The sequence below is a fragment of the Dermacentor andersoni genome, chromosome 6 (assembly GCF_023375885.2).
Source record: "Dermacentor andersoni chromosome 6, qqDerAnde1_hic_scaffold, whole genome shotgun sequence".
NCBI lineage: Eukaryota > Metazoa > Arthropoda > Arachnida > Ixodida > Ixodidae > Dermacentor > Dermacentor andersoni.
Genome location: NC_092819.1, coordinates 148,577,542 through 148,595,310, shown reverse-complemented (window position 1 = coordinate 148,595,310; position 17,769 = coordinate 148,577,542). Strand labels below are relative to the sequence as shown.

General features: G+C 45.8%; 1 protein-coding gene across 3 annotated transcripts in view; it reads right to left on the bottom strand.

The window, feature by feature from the left end:
• The window catches only part of LOC126523656 (glutamate receptor ionotropic, kainate 2-like), a 188,529-nt gene that overhangs the window by 5,949 nt on the left and 164,811 nt on the right, over nt 1-17,769 (bottom strand). For all 3 annotated transcript variants that reach the window (XM_050172254.2, XM_050172255.2, XM_055066949.1), the window contains 3 exons: nt 16,997-17,200; nt 15,812-16,338; nt 10,476-10,674 (listed from right to left, as the gene is read on the bottom strand). In XM_050172254.2, coding sequence (XP_050028211.1) covers nt 10,476-10,674; nt 15,812-16,338; nt 16,997-17,200 — 930 coding nt within the window. The remainder of the gene's footprint in view (nt 1-10,475; nt 10,675-15,811; nt 16,339-16,996; nt 17,201-17,769) is intronic.

Sequence of the window (17,769 nt, the reverse complement as noted above, 5' to 3'; positions counted from 1 at the left end):
CAGTCGTACTGAACTTTGAAAAAATAAAGTATGTTCACTCACATTGTCAAGTGATGTGTAGCCATCTGCAGGAGCCGTACCAGCAGTACTTTATTTCTTTATTCAGTAACCCGCAAGATCTTATTAAGGCAAGAGTGAAGTGGCTACAATATTGCTAAATACCAAAAACAACCCCAAGAAACCACCAAGAGAACAAAATTAAAAAAAAAGAATAATTGATCTCTCTTTCACAGTAGTCGGTAGAACACGAAAGCGAAACGTGTCTGCACAGAAGCTGTGGCATGTTTGCTTCGTCAGCTCGCGATTCGCTGCTGCGAAAGGCGGACTACTTGCGAGTCGGCGACCGTCTTGTGGGTTTGCTTAGCGCGCGGTGTCCGCTTGGCGAGCGGCGTTCTGTCGCCGAGTCGATTCGCCAAAGTACGAGCATTTTCGTTCAGCTTAGTGTATTGGGCAGCCAGTAGAGTTGCCATGCGCTTAGCGTCAGAAATGCGAGTGGCAGAGTTCACGTCGTGTGCCGCGAACCCCCGAAAGTTTTCTGCTTCATGCTGGCATTCCTCTCGCCAGACGAAAGCGAGATTCGCCCGTCGACGTCGTTGTCTTTCTACGCCACATAGCGCAGCAGTTTCCTTCTTCTTCTTCTTCTTCTTCTTCTTCTTCATCATCATCATCATCATCATCATCATCATCATCATCAGCCTGTTTACGCCCACTGCAGGGCAAAGGCCTCTCCCATACTTCTCCAACTACCCCGGTCATGTACTAATTGTGGCCATATCGTCCCTGCTAACTTCGTAAGCTCGTCCGCCCACCTAACTGTTTTTTTCAATTTTTCAATTCAATTCTTTATTTGCAGACATAGAATACACAGAAATACCAGAACTGGTTGGACCCATAGCCACAGGCTAGTGTCGGGTCCAATGAAAAATGAATAACAATTGCAAGTACAAAGCAAATAAAATACATCATGTGTATACACATGTTTGTCGCATACCATTAAGTTGCACGAGCGTACACAATGAAATGCGAAACAGTGAAAAGCATCTTATACTATTAAATATTTCTAAGTAATCACAATACACTAGTTAGGAGGATTGCAGGCAAGTTTCTGCATTATTATGAACACACAATATTAATCTAGACAAAATCGAAACACTAAGATATGTTCAGCAGGTGTCAGCGAGTTACTAAATAAAAGAAAGGACATCATTATTGTTACCATTGAAAAGCATTATTGAGGCTAAGCAAGTATTTCTTAAGTACAGATGAAAAATTATTTGCTTGTTTTATTTCTGCTGGTAGTTTATTCCAAATTTTTGACCCTGAAAACTGTAGCAAACGTTGTCCGTAAATATTTTTAGTTGGAGGAAGATTAAAATTACCGCACGTTTGATTTCTGGTCGCACGATAAGATGAGTAAAATATAGAAATATGAAAAGGGAGGTTGTGTTTAACAATGTTGAAGACACACATGGCAATTTTTAATTCGTGTATCTTGTCATACGGCAACACATTCATTCTATTAAATAAAATCAGACTTGGTTTATCGTAACTTGAATGGGTAATTATTCTCAGGGCGCGCTTTTGAAGTTTGCGTACAGGTTCAAGATAAGTTTTGTATGTCGTACCCCATGATTCATTACAATATGTGATATGGCTATGGATGAGTGCAAAATATAAAATACGCAGTGTGTTAGTATCGAGACTATGCCGTGCTTGTGAGAGCGCATAGCATCCTGATGCGAGCTTTTTACAAACTGCGCTTATTTGTTCTTGCCAGTGCAGATTGCTGTCGAAAATCACGCCAAGATATTGAAATGAATTGACTTCGTCTAATGGAAAATCGTTTATTTCTAAATCTAATGATTTAGCAGGAAAGGTATTGTTACGCGTTCGAAATACCACATACTTGGTTTTACTAACGTTAATCGTAAGTTTGTTCATTGAGAACCATTCACTTGCTATTTTCAACTCTTCGTTTGCTTTAGTTTCAAGATCACAAGTGTTATCGGCTGTTACTACAATACAAGTGTCGTCGGCGTACATAAGGGTTTCACTTGTACCAAAAATAAGTGGGAAGTCGTTAATGTATAATGAAAATAAAAGGGGGCCCAGGACGGATCCTTGAGGGACTCCAGTGCGCATATGCTTAGGCAATGATGCAATATTGTTCATTCTTACTACTTGTACTCGTTCATGAAGGTAATCAGTAAGAAGATCTAATGAGCTACCGCGGAAGCCATAATGTTGCAGTTTCTGCTTTCTGCTGCCCCATGCTACGCTTCCCTTCCGTTGGAATCCTGTCGTTAACCGTTAATGACCATCGGTTATCTTCCCTCCTCATTAAATGTCCTACCCATGCCCATGCCCATTTCTTTTTCTTGTTTTCAACTGAGATGTCATTAACTCGCGTTTGTTCCCTCACCCAATCTGCTCTTTTCTTATCCCTTAAAGTTACACCCATCATTCTTCTTTCCATAGCTCGTTGCGTGGTCCTCAATTTAAGTAGAACCCTTTACGTAAGCCTCCAGGTTTCTCCACCGTAGGCGAGTACTGGTAAGACACAACTGTTATACACTTTTCTCTTGAGGGATAATGGCAACCTGCTGTTCATGATCTGAGAATGCCTGCCAAACGCACCCCAGCCCATTCTTATTCTTCTGATTATTTCAGTCTCATGATCCGGATCCGCGGTCACTACCTGCCCTAAGTAGATGTATTCCCTTACCACTTCCAGTGCCTCGCTACCTATCGTAAACTGCTGTTCTCTTCCGAGACTGTTAAACATTACTTTAGTTTTCTGCAGATTAATTTTTACACCCACCCCTCTGCTTTGCCTGTCCAGGTCAGTGAGCATGCATTGCAATTGGTCTCCTGAGTTACTAAGCAAGGCAATATCATCAGCGAATCGCAAGTTACTAAGGTATTCTCCATTAACTCTTATCCCCAATTCTTCCCAATACAGGTGTCGAATACCTTTGTAAACACGCTGTAAATAGCATTGGACAGATCGTATCTCCAGGTCTGACGCCTTTCTTTATTGGGATTTTGTTGCTTTCTTTATGGAGGACTACGGTGGCTGTGGAGTCACTATAGATATCTTTCAGTATTTTTACATACGGCTCGTCTACACCCTGATTCCGTAATGCCTTTTTCCTTAGTTGGTGCCATCACAGTGCGAATCAGTAAGCTGCGTGCAAGCACTGCTGATGCATTCTGAAGCTGCACTTCGTAAGTGACGAGGCTTCACAGGCTAATAGGACGCGAAAGCCAGACCATGTGCGGAAACTGCGACGTCACCTCAGCAGAAGGCTTATACTGCCTACATCAGGCTACACCGCATTAGAGCCTCCGCGGCGCTGAGACCGGCCGTGGCTGAGACTACCGAAGCGCTCATTGTCGGCGCTTGTTAGTGTCATGACGCGGTACTTCGCTTCACCGCTCCTAGATGGTGGCGCCATCCCTGTCAAGAGAGAGAATATTAGAGCGAATGTTTCTATGTCTCATTGATTGGAGCCCGTGAGCAGCGGAAACGCACTGCAGAAAAGCCAACTTACACATCTACGTAGAACACTACAGTTTGCATTCGCAGTACCGCGCCAGCGTCGACTGGCCGGCCGATCAGTGCCTGATAACGGCCCGAAGCGACGAGCTCAGCAAGAGAAGCGAATGCGCACAAAGTTCACTGGAAACGCAAGTTGCGTCTGCTGGCCATCACACCACCCCTGTAGCAATTAACTGAGCTTCCCTGCATATGCGAGACGGAAAGTGCGCGTGAACACGAGCTCATCTTAGGATCTGGAAAAAAAGAATCCAAGCCCCTTTCTTTAAAGAAAGATGGTTGAACGCCACGCCAGCCAGACGAACTGTATATATCCGCATTGCATTACGAGTGTCACGAAATGCATTCCCGGCCGTCACCATGGGTAGGTCGGGGCTGGAGCGCACGGCAGAAGAGGCTGCCGTGCGGGACCGTAAGCGCCATCGTGCCCGATCCCATGTATCGGCAACGGTGTCCAAAAGCCACGTGGGAGACGCTTGTGCAGTCGAGATGCCTAATGGTCTTGTGATTGTCAGCATGTACATCAGACCGAACCCTTGTCGTGATGCGGAAACGTTCCTGGCAGAAATGGTGAATACCTTAGAGCCACAAAGCACGCCGATCCTCGTGTGCGGTGACTTCAACATCGATATGGCGAAATAGCACTGCAAATGGATCGAGAGTTTCGTCATAAATCGCTACTCGTTGAAACTGAAGACGGTACAGAGACCGACGACGCAACACCGTTCCTGCATTGACCTGTCATTTGCAAACAGGCTGTGTCACGATACCATGACAGAGCCACTGACCGTCTGCCACAGCGATCACAAGGCCACAGTATGCAAGTGTTGAGTCGTCCGTAAAAGTGCGAACGTGTGCGTGTAATCAACGGCTACATGATCTAAAATAACGGCTATGGAACTTAACGAAATATGTCTTCATTCAATTTCAACGTTAAAAAAATACAATCCTAAACAAGCACTCAAATCACATATGCATAGCATCGGGCCGCTCAGCATTTCTTTGGTTCGTTGCGTGGCCATTGGCTTTGGACTTTGGCTTTGATTCAGTTTGCATAGGGGGAAAGCTTCGCATTAAACCATCCTTCTTTAGGTAAGAGAATGATTTATTACGCGTTCGCGCCTATGTCATATCCGTTACAGGAAGCTGATGGTAGACCACGGTATAACACATTTCGTGTTAAAATACAATCGGGAGTCATACAGCAATTCTAGAACAATCATGCAGGCACTCACGATAGACCTACAGCTAGTAGGTCTACGGTAGTGTAACGGACCACCCGAGCGTTGTTAAGCTACAGCAGGTCTGTATTACAAATATTGCAATCTCGTAACTTCATCTGTAATCTAAATATAAGCCATGAGTGATTGCTCCAGGCCTCTTTTGCGTTTTCAGCAATTATGTCACTCTATATAATAGAATCTTGGTTATGTGTTGGACGCATGAAAGGGCCAGTCCGAGACCAATTTTCTGTCTTACCTTGAACTGAAATACCACTTACCCGCCTTTAGTATACAGTTACACTGCCGCATCCTTCTATCATACTAGAATTAAAATTACTTTAGGCTCTGCTTGTTTATACGAGCCCCAAGCATTCATTTCAAGTCTGTCATCCTTCCCGTATGGCCCTGATTGCTTTGGACAATAATGAGATGCCGTTGACGCTTCAATTTACTGAAAAGGTTTATATTCGCGAGCCCTTCATTTACGCGAATTCTCCTATCGGTAAATGTGCGAAACATTAAGGCACGCAGAACATTCAGACAGAAAACACTCAGCATACAATAAAAAAAAAACACGTCGGATATTTGTTCTGTGTATACGCTCTAAAACGTGGTGCGTTTAATTTGCTTGGCTGCTCAACGCTATGACAAGCCAGTGCTCGTAAATGATGGGGAAAAATCCAGCCTTATAGAGGGGAGTTCCGTAGTTTGATTAGCCAAGCGGTGTGCAGTGGTGTCATCAGTGAAGCTGTTGGAGCAAATTTGTCATGTTTGCCCAGATACAGCGGTACCGCCATTGTGGCAGCAAACCAATGCGTGAATTTAGTACTTGAACATGCTGCCTAAAGTGCGCATCTAGGAGCTGCCGATGACGTGCTCCCCGATCAAGCGAGAACACGCAAAGATGTTTTCGCAGGGTTTCTGGAGTACAGCACCAGAGATAGAGAGAGAGATAGCAAAGAGAGGAAAGGCAGGGAGGTCAACCAGACGAGCGTCCGGTTTGCTACCCTACACTGGGGGAAGGGAAAGGGGGAACAGAAAGAGGAAAGCGGGATAGAGGGAACACTGTCTGCACGCAGCAAAGTGCTTGGAAATCAGTCAAGTAAAAGCAAGTGCTCCGTCGATACGTTCATAGCTGGTGATGCACGTTGAAGGTACCAGTCAAGACCAAGGATCCGGTGGGCGTACGCAGTACGTTGCAGTGCGGGACAGTATATTTTTAAGCTAAACCCCAGCCGTTCTGACTTCAGTGCGAATATAATGATGCGGGTGAGCCATGATGCTTACTCAAGAGTTGCAAGTACTGAATTGAGAGCATCTAGCACTTGCATTGCACTTCGCGCTGACGGAGTGTGCAGGTTATTTAAGAGTATTCGAAGGGTATTCATCAGAGACCGGAGCATCATAACGACTTGCCGGTCTTCTTCAGGCAATTTGTCAGGAACTCGCGCTGTTCGCTCTACAGCCGTGCGCAGCTGTATCACTTGACGTGGCTCCGGCTCCGGTTGTGGCATCAGCTGCGGCATCGCCTCCGGTTGTGGCATCGGCTGCGGTATCGCCTCCGGCTGTGGTAACTCCTCCGGCTGTGGCATCGGCCGTACCACCGACTGTGGCATCGGCTGCGGCATCAGCTGTGGCTTCGGTTGTGACTTCCGCTGTTGTTCTGGCTTTGGCTGTTGCTTTAGTAGTGAGGACCAAGTTGTATTGTTCTCCGCCATGGCATTGTCCGATTTAGATTGAATTGCCCCAGGCCTACGGGGCAGAGGAGGAGGTGATGTCGGATGGGGCGTACTCTTCATAGAGGTATCAGCGTTCTTTGAAGTCCGGCTGCGTCGGGGGCGTCGCTTTCTAACGGCCACAACAGCTTCCCGACGAGACGAATGGTCTCTCGCCATCTGCTTCAAGATCGCCTTTTCTTTCTTAATTTTGGGGCAGTCCTTCGAGGAAGCATCATGGGACCCAAGGCAATTGGTGCATTTGAGAACCGTGGCTGCACAAGAGCCTGCAGCGTGGGGCTCGCTGCAGCGTAAGCAAACTCTCGTGTCCTCGCACACGGCACTCACGTGTCCCAGCCTCATACAATTGCGGCATTGCAGTGGCCTTGGGATGAATGGTCGCACAGCGTGTCTAAAGTGGCCCACCTTGACGTGCGAAGGGAGAGTCTCGCCTTTGAATATAATTTTCATACAGCGGGATGTGCTGAGGCGATACACATGTGTTATGGCGACGCCATCAACGGCAGGCTTCACTAGGATCGGCAAGTCGGCGCTGGAGATGGAGACATCCACGTCGTAGATGACACCAGTAGTTGAACCACTGTTCTGGGGGATGTACGAGCGGAGCTTAACGCCACCTAGTTCTGTAACTGTAGTAATATTTCTTAGCGCAGTCTCATGTGTGACGTCGATAGCCAACACATTTTTTCGTGTGTTGACTCTAACGTCTGCTATCTGATTTGGCGCCACCGCTTCAAGTTGCACCGATACGGACTGTCTGTTGAGTCGCCTCAGGTTGTCGGTTGCGAGTTCTGGTACAAATAGAATCGTACTGACTGCGGTATTCTGAGTTGGTCCTACCGTTGGCGTGCTCGAAGACATGGATGCCCTGGTGGTGTGTCTTCGTTTCGCCTTGCGGCTCCGCACAAGCTCGAAGGCGTCATCGGAGAAGTCCTCACTGCTGAGCGAGTAGACGCTGGTGTCATCGCCGTCGGTGTCGCTCTGGAGGCCAGTCCGCTTCCTAGACGCAGCCGCCGCTGAAGTCGCCATTCCCGGCAGAGGCACGGGGACGTCAAGTTGCATCCGCGCCACGAACCATGCCGACTCTCCAAAGATGTACGCAGAAATAAGGAAAAGACAGCTGAGCTTGTCTTGTCTTGTCTTGTGTCCCAGACAATGGCGCATACCCACTATGGGGGATTGGCCAAGAAGCAGGCGGTTTTTCGTATGCTTAGTAGTAAAGCCAAACTAGATTTAAATTGTGGAGCATGAGACTAGAACTGTAATTTAGACGTATGATGAAAATACACAGCTGAGCTAGAGAAATAGCGTTCTGGCTCGCAGACACTTCGTCTTCGTCCATCAGAACAGCACCAGCCGCTGCAGCCTCCGAACGAGAAGGATTGCATTAGAAGTCGTGCAAAGAACGCGTGAGGCTAAAGTAAAACTAGCATGCCTGATAGAAGGCTAAACCGACTGCACTATATAAAAAAACACCAACACACGTCATGTTTGAGGCAAGCATGAAGCCAGCCGGAGCCTTCTTCCACTTCGATTACCCACTGCTGCCAGTTTGGCATATGTACCTTTATATCAGCTGAGCAGAGACTTGTATATTGCTCCTAGGGCAAAGCAGATGACTGTGATAATGTGTGATGGTAATTCTATTGACATCGTCAGTAATCTTGCTCACGCAGCTTTCACTGGTGCATGTAGACGCAAGCAGCAGTTCCACCTCCGGTGGCGGCAAAGAGGTTAGTTGAAAAGCGGCACATAAGCAGTGTTACACATCCAGTTATCCAAGTTCGTCATATGGTTTGCTTTGAACCCGATTCCCTCCGAACAGCAGCCCGAGGCTCACGCCGTTAGACTACGGACTACTCAGTGACCGCAGTTGGCGCGAAAGCGGTTAAGTGCGGGCAGACAACAAACAGGGCGAAGTTCCCAAGGAATTCTTCTTCCAATAAAAAGACAGAAATTTTCAAGTAAGCCCAGAGGTGCTTTTGCGGCCATGTCACGAATTTCAGCGCTCCAGAAATGGACAGAGACGCAATTCAAATATGTTAAAAAACATTTATCTCAAAGAAAAGCTTACGAAAGAAGAAAACAAACAAAAAAACAGCAAACTTCCCTGACACACTATAAACACTATACATACACGGGACACTCCAAAAACTAGCCATACACATAAAAAAACAAGCCCTCAACTGCATATTGTTCCTCCGCTCGAAACCAACGCGACGTCACGCGCAAACGAACGTTGTGGCCGTCGCCAGTCGTGTCGGACTCCGGCCCAGCGTGGTAAAGGACGTTGGCCTGCGTGGTTTCCGACGCAGCGTGGGCGCCGACCTCCGCCGAGAGCGATGAGGTTGCAGTTTTCTGAAGAGACCCGCGGGGCACCAGACGCGTTCTGGGGGCCGGCCGTTGTGCCGCTGAAGTGGCCAGGCGATTGCCTTCGTGGCACGGGACAGCAACTGGTTACGCCAGCGTGGGGTTGGACCGGGGCCACGAAACACAGCCGCGGCGACGCAGTCGAAGCTCAGGAGCTGGAGTCGTCGCTGGTCAGCTCACGAACATCCCCTCTCTGGTCCGTGGTCCCCGAAGCTGCGGCCTCCCGTCTCCAGAGCACAGCTGGATATGCCACTGTCTTCCTTCTCGACGACGTCAGCAATGCAACCTCATCTCCGCCATGCGTCTCTCTTTTCTTAATTTCTTCTTTTCCCTCGCGCTTCACGCGCTTCGCTTGCTTCTGGCCTGCGCGTACCTTCTCCGTTTCGTTGACCGGGGTCTTCATTTCTTTCGCATTGCCATACAGGTCTTGCCGGTGACTCATGACAGGCCACACTCACCCGCACGGCAGAAACACGGAATTCCGAATCTTACTCCGCCAAATATGCCCAATGTATGTAATTCCTGAGCAATGGTAGAAGTGAAATTATAGATTTTTACAGCATACTCAGTCGCTGCGCATGTGTTGCCAATGGTCTGGGCCCACTCTCTGCATTTGCAGTAACTAGACATCCTTTGTCACTGCTTGATGAGGTAGACTAATGAAGCTACGCCTTTTTTGCTTGCGTATTGAAGTGTATCAATGTGCTATGCGTGGAATGAAAGTCTTCCTTCTAGGACATTATCGGTTTTAAAATGATAATAAAAGAATTTCAGCACGTATCCAATGAAAATTTTAATTGAAATGCAGATATGTGCACTAAATCAGCAGGCATCTAAAGAAAATTCACAGGATAAAGCACGTATTAAATTTTGAGTTTCTGCGAGTCTGCTTTTTAACCTCTTAAACTCAGCTGAAATGAGCACTAAAACAAGCACATATCTTGCAAGCGTGGTCGCCTGATGAAAAATAATTTGTTCACCACCTTATTTTGCCACTATAGAGAAGCGAATGATTCACAAGTGTGGGAAATTAATCAGTTAAAATCTGGTGATTCATTACTAGACATACTCATTGCTGGCTTCACTCGTTTTATCTACAGCCCCGATGAAGCTACAAAGCAAAACAGATATGTGTTATCGTAGCAATTCTTTAACGTCCAGGCACCATGTTCTCTTTTGAATTTCCGCGGCAAATCTTTATTGAAGGGCACTCCCAAAGAAGAGAGCATCAGCAATCGGTTCAACTCACTGCGCGGTATCATCATTTGCTCCATTCCGCAGACTGTGCTAAGAGACACCACGCATCGCAAGCTGTCGCTCTTTGACCTCCAAAAAGGTACCCATAAACATTTTCAACCTCTGCTTTGCACGTCCGTCAATGTACCTCTTAAGCTTGAGTACGTACGTCAGAATGACTGCATTTAAGATACGAATGCAATACATTTTACAAACAAATTTATTCGAATATTCTTTTTAATTTGTTCTGCGAGAAAACACTACGCGAGCTTTGGAAATAACAACCACAAGGCTCGCACTTCTTCAGAAAAACGCACACCTCCCCAGCTGGTGACGTCACGCGTGCCCTACCTGGAAAAATGCCTGTGTTGATCCAGAGCGCACGCAGCCGTAGCGTATTTCCGACTGCTCGGCCAGGTCCTCGACGCTTTCAATGGGCGATCGAAGCCGCTCACGCGTCAAGAACGAGGCCAAGTTCGCCGTGTAGGAGGACACCAGCACAAATGAAAAGAGCCACCAGGTTGCAGCAATGATGCACGTCGAGGCAGACCTGTGCCAAGGCAATCACGTCTCTGAGTAACGCAGCAGAAGCGTTGTCTTCTGAGTCGGTTTATGTTACAACAACGTGAAAATGTTGCGCAAAAGGCGGCACAGGACCGAAGAAACACGGACAAACTAGCTCTTGTGCAGCCATGGTTCTGTTGCGTCTCGTGATCTTTAAGCCCTCCGTTTTCACTGTGCGTGACGCTGTCTTCCATTTGGAAGCTGCTTCCGGTGAAACCAAATATCTTAATAATCTAAAACCCGTAAACTGACTTACAAGATAGTTCAAAACTAAAATGCAGAGAAAGGTAAGCGTTCTGTTAAGTTATGGGCCAAGGAGAACCAACTATACACTTTATCGATTCTGGCTCGCGACATTTAGTGAGAGCGGGCTTGCCGCCTACAGGTATCGTTGTGCAGACGACAAAATGAATTTGTAACCCTAACCAGCGAACAAACTCAAAGCAGATTAAAATGCAATATGAACGTGGGCTGCTAGATACCGTAAAATCGTTCTCTTTGAATGGTAGGAACTGGAAGTGTCTTAATCGCCTCCAAACAAGCAAAGTCTTTTGAGGAAAAATACAATGCTGAGCACGTGGCGTTTCGCTGTAGATACCATTTTACATTTGAAGTAAACGAATCTGCAGAAGTTCCCGCGTAGGGCTGCTTAGCTTATTGATTCATTCTTCACTTAATAAAAAGTGGCGACACTGCTGGTTTTCTTTTTTTGTTCATCGTGAGATAAAGCGCATATAAATTTGAGTCCCTAATGTTAGCGCATCAGTCATTCGTGATTCGTGAGCAGCTCAAAATCCTAAAAGGTCGAGAGGAAAGGGAAAACATGGAAATGGGGTCACTAACACAAGTCCAACAATGACAGTGCCAACGTGGAGACAACGTTGCTAGAAGGCGAGTTGTAGTCGCTAGGGCGTAAACAAGTCCGATTATGGAAACGTTGGGTCCTGGATGAGGATTTGCTTCTTCGCTCTTGCGCATACGGAAGCAGGGAATGATGACCCCCCCATGCAGCACAACGTGTTCGTAATAGAAGCACAGTAAAGCAGTGGCGAATTTCACTGTTCATATTGTAAGCCTTGCTCAGGCGCAGGAGTATTTCGACGCGTATCAGTATTAGCAAACTTACAGCAATACAGTTAAGCCAGCCTTGTATGAAGTTCCACAAGGCACGTACCGAAAATTTCAAAGAAAAGAAAAACATTCTAAGAAATTTCAACGAAGCTGATTTTCACAATTCTTGCCTTAGGCATGGCTGACGTAACGTCATCATCATCATCATCATCATCATCATCAGCAGCAGCAGCAGCAGCAGCAGCAGCAGCAGCAGCAGCAGCCTGTTTTTTGTCCACTGCAGGACGAAGGCCTCTGCCAGTGATCTCCAATCACCCCTCTCCTGCGCCAACCGATTCGAACTGGCCGCCACAAGTTTCCCAATTTCGTCGCACCCCCTAGTTTCTGTGTCTGCATGCACTAGAGTGTAAGTAACAAGACTAAAACTCATCCCTCTCCCCTTTGTGCAAACATTTAATCAAGCCTTATTTTGGATGCACTACCCTATAGATTTATTTAATTGTATGAAAGGGAAAATACGTCCTCTACAGAGACTAGCCCAAAGTTTTCTGAAAAGCCGGTGTAGTTTTCTCAGAAAACGAAATATTCACTTGTCTAAGAAATATTCATTTCTAACCTAAAAAGCCAACCCGGAACCAGCGCCTTTCCGATGTGGTCACTCCACTATCTGAACTAACAACCACGTGTGCCTTTTTAGTTTTTCCATGAAAATATTTACGGCAGTGTATTGTGAAGATTTTTTACTTGTACTGACACGTGCACATTTTTATGTTTCACAAGCCACCGCCTTTCACCGGCTAACAAATGTTAAACGTTATCGCTCAGCGCAGAACACGCCTGCATGTACCAGATTTTTCCCGAATGTTATCAACGGTTCGAACCGTAATGTGTTGTCAGCGAACCTCGTGTAATCTTACTGTACGCACAACGCGATCTAGCACTTCCTGGAAGACACCCGGGCACCAGAGATTACTCTGGACCCTCCGACGACTCATGTATAAAAGTCGACACGCTTGACTCACACATGAACAGAGAACATCATAATGCTAAAAAGTCCCAAGAAAGATTCAAACTCACACAATGTAACCAGAAGGCTCAATTATTGTAGAACCAAGCCCAATTAATGACGGTTGGAAGCGTGGAGGCACTGAATAAAGAATTCAGCTCTCGCGGTCATCGGCAACGTGCCCAAAGTTTCAACAGACGTGCCGTGGTAGTGACCGTCTAGAGCACAGTAGGGAAACTTTAAATAACGAAACTGACTTTTATTGGGCGAATTTGTGCCCACAAAAGCAAGTTACACTCAAAGCACAACGATAGCGACGAACACAGTTGGCGATCATCGGAATCTGATGTGCTGGTCAGCGCATTGGATTGTATACATGAGTAATCGAAGTTTCCAGAGTGATCGCTGGTTTCCGCGTGTGTTCCAGAAAGTACTACACAATTTGCCTCGCATGCACAATCACATTACACAAGCTTCGCTGACAACAGACAACGCATACAACGATCGGTAACCTTCCACTATGTTCCAATCATGCAGGCTCGTCTTGCGCTGAGCGATCACTTTAAGTTGTTAGTGGGCGAAATGCAGTTCCCTAGAAAAGAATAATTATGTACACGTGTCAATACGTGTACTTCCGCAAAATCCCTTACCTCGTTCGGTATCCCTGGCCTTCAAGTTGTCGATTGCCTTTCTGTCCCCTCTGCTATCCTTCTGGTTGGGCGATATTGTGGAGCCATCGGGCCGGAGACGCTTGCTTAGCGGTCTCAGGACCAAAAGAATATTTTCTTCAGCAGCGAAACTTTCATTTTTTTGTTTGAGAAACCGGTATGAGCTAGTTACAGCATAGTGCTACTTCTCGTTCGATGAGGATTTTACCCTTTCACGAAACACAGTACACTGTGCGGATTCCTGCAAAAGTCATTTGCCCATCAATGTATGCCATTTTTCTCGAAATATTTATTACGTGTTGCAGCGCCCCATAAAAAATATGCTTGGAGTGGCTGTTTTCATATATCGATATAACGTGAAATGCTTATGTAGCGCTCAATTAAAATCCGAGTTAGAATTTATACACAGAAAGTCACCTCTGCTAACTCGCATTCCGTAAGAAATTGTTTCCGTAAATAATACGTATCTGATGGACTCAAAAACGTTACGCGTAACCTTAAGAGACCGGAAGATAGGGGTGTCCATTAGAGAGCAAATGGGAGTAGCCGATGTTCTGGATGGCTTTGGGATGAAAACATGGAGCTGGGCAGGCCGTGTAATGCTTAGTAGAGATAACCGCTCGTTTATTAGAATTACAGTACGGGACGAATTGGGGATAAGAGTTAATGGAGAATACCTTAGTAACTTGCGATTCGCTGATTATATTGCCTTGCTTAGTAACTCAGGGGACGAACTGCAATGCATGCTCACTGACCTGGACAGGCAAGCAGAAGGGTGGGTCTAAAAATTAATCTGCAGAGCAATAAGGTAATGTTTAAGAGTCTCGGAAGAGAACAGCAGCTTACGATAGGTAGCGAGGAACTGGAAGTGATAAGGGAATACATCTACTTAGGATGGTAGTGACCACGGATCCGGATCATGAGGATGAAATAATCAGCAGAATAAGAATGGGCTGGGGTGCGTTTGGCAGGCATTCTCAGATCATGATCAGTAGGTTGTCATTATCTCCCAAGACAAAAGTGTATAACAGCTGCACCTTACCAGTACTCACCTACGGGGCAGAAACCTGGAGGCTTACGAAATGGGTTCTAGTTAAATTGAGGACGACGCAACGAGCTATGGAAAGAAGAATGATGGGTGTAACGTTAAAGGATAAGAAAAGAGCAGATTGGGTGAGGGAACAAACGCGAGTTAATGACATCTCAGTTGAAAACAAGAAAAAGAAATGGGCAAGGGCAGGACATGTAATGAGGAGGGAAGATAACCGATGGTCACTAAGGGTTACGGACTGGATTCCAAGGGAAGGGAAGCGTAGCAGGGGGCGGCAGAAAGTTAGGTGGGCGGATGAGATTACGAAGTTGGCAGGGACGACATGGCCACAATTAGTACATGACCGGGGTAGTTGGAGATGTATGGGAGGGGCCTTTGCCCTGCAGTGGGCGTATCCAGGCTGATGATGATGGTGACGGCTGCCAAGAGAAGGGAAGTGCAGGCCGAGACCGCAGAAAATTGGGTAGTGTGATTAAATTGAAAAATTTATCCAACACTTGGAATGTTCTAGCGCGACCTAGTAGTGATTGGAGATCAATGCGAGAGGCCATTGTCCTGTAGTGGACATAAAAATGGGCTGAAGGTGATACTATTTAACAAGTTTGTCCTGATACGTACTTTAATTGAGCAAAGGTTGTAGGTTCCGCTATTCCTTATCTCTTTTTACCTGTCGATACATTATTCCCAATTCCTCCTTATATGTAGATTTAAACTATGTCTGTGTCCAAAATTACAAATTTCAGTGGATACATCTTCACAGCGTGCTACGTTTGTTTAATTTCATTTTATTATATTAGGAGCCGTAACAAATTGGTTGTTATGCAAGGGATCGCGCAGTGCACAGATGATGATTGATACATGTGCCTGTAATATAAAGTGCAGTGGATAAGTGTTGTCTGATATGGCACTGTCATCGAACCCGCCTCTGAATATGTAGCCTCTCTACCAGAAAATAACCGTACTCTGTGATGAGCCAGTTATATATTCGTGTGGCACTATTAGAGTTCAACTGCTGTGCTTAATTTTATTGTGAACTGCGCAGTTATACCATGCTGGATAAATATGTCCTTGGGCTTAATTACCTGTGTCTATATGGCATAGTTTCACGCCCCAACAATAATTACAACACCTACAACATGATATACAAATGAATACCTCATTAGTCTACCATCACCGCATGCATAAATGCATTTTCTGGGCAAAGACATGACAATAAGAATAATGTTCTCGTAAACTACTAAAAGAAATGTGGCCATGGATTGCTCTGTAAAAATGTTTCCTTTTGCAAGGACGACGCATCCATAAATGGTCAAAGGCTATGCCTTACCTTGGTAAAGGTTCGCATCCTTGTTGCATGATTGAGCTGATCGTGAACCAGAGGCTGTTGAACAAGGTCAACTGATTCTTCACAATGCCCGTCGTGTCATGGCTTTCAGCGCCCCCGCATATCCTTTCACCATGCTGCATCATCGAATCGGTGCCATTCGTTTTCACTTTTATAATGTCGAGCTGCGAACAACCACCTATCTTTTCTTCGACGCACTTTTGACCACAGTGAGCTGTACTTTCATGGCAATCGCAGTAACAGCGCGTTTCGACAGTGCTCCTGCTACTCCTCCGGGCACTTTCGACGCGCGTCACGCAACAGAGCAATAGACTTATTACCACGTGCGCAGCGGCCACACACAACCACACATCAACGGAGAGGGGCGAGAGAAAGAAGAAGAGAGAGTGCTCCTCCTGGTGCTTGCTGAACAAGATGCTCACTCCCAGCGTCATAAAAGGCAGCGTGAAATCCACGGCTTCTTCACGAGCAGACGTAATGGTCAGGTCCCCTATCGCCAGGTCCGCCTCCTGTAAGAGACGGGTGTGCATAATCTTGAATTGGTCGTACAGTAGGCACAAATTAACAAAAATGAAATACGTAGAAACCACACCGTGCCTTCAAGCTTTCTGAGAGGTATTCTGCAATTTGTTCGTATAATTTTGTTTGTTTAGAAAAGCTTGGTGAAATATATTCGCAAACAGTTTAACTGTTCGGAAGAGTTGAGGATATAGTAATTGTAGCAACAACAATCACACCATGAAGGCGATAGTTGAGGCGTGCTGTAGAAAAATTGCGAGCAGATAAACAAACCTGTCAGGGAAATAAAAATAAATGGAGCTCTCACCTTAATGGACAAGTACTCTTACATTTTCAGAGCTATCCTAAATTTTTCTGCAGCTATAATCCCCGGGAGAATACGAAAACGCGTAAATTCTAATCAAAAGCGTATATGTACAATTCCCTGTAAAACAAGGAAATAAAGAGAGATTAGGCATGTTTCAGTAAAAGGTTGAAGCTTTGGGGGAACTTTAGTGTAAGGAAAACATCTATAAACAAGTGAGAATATGACATATATTTAAACGGATATCCATAATAAAAAACTCTGAGCTGAAGCTTCGGTACCTTCTGTTCGGGTGACTAGTAATTCCTCAAGGCAGTGCTAAAGATAACCATCGATGCTCTTACCTTGTCAATCAGTTCACGGACCATGCCATTCCAACGGCCTTTGGCGTCTCTGGTGCCATGTGCGCCGTCCCTGACTAGCCTGATATGATAACGAAACCCTAGGTTCTGAGAGATTTCACGAAGGAGATCCACGCAAAATCCTTCGAAGCGGTCGTTGGCACTGAGCTTGCGAGCAGACGTTTTCAGCATCACGTACGGTGCGTTCTGTGAAACAGACAATGGAATACCATGCATCTTAAACACATCATCGATTTGGATGGCTTTAAGCTTTCTCGTTTTGCATGCAATCTCATGATAAGTTACCAATGGCAGCCCCCGATAAGGGTTCGCATCTTATTTTCCTCTAAATTTTTCAGGCATTAAAACTATGACTACCATGTAAAACTAAGTAGATCTCAATTGAGCATAAGTGTTTACCTTATTTATACACCTGACTCAGTACCTGATAGTAACCGGAACTTTAACGCCATAAATAATAATCGTACTAACGAATAGGCGATATTCAAAATGTCAAGCGCCATCTGTCCCCTTTGCAACAAAGTGGCATCCGCCTTCTTTCGGAATGTCAAAGTGAAAGGGTTCTCGAGAAAACACATCAGCTGATTCCTCCTCTGTTCATTGGCAAGCTCCAACAGCGGTTCACTCTCATGAAGAAAGCGAGCGGTCTGTTCCTTCACCAACAACAGTTTGTGCCTTTTTGCAGCCGTGAACATGTATTGGGCAAAAAATAAAAATGTTAAATTTGCAGCGAGAACCGTGCCTAAGTAGCCGAT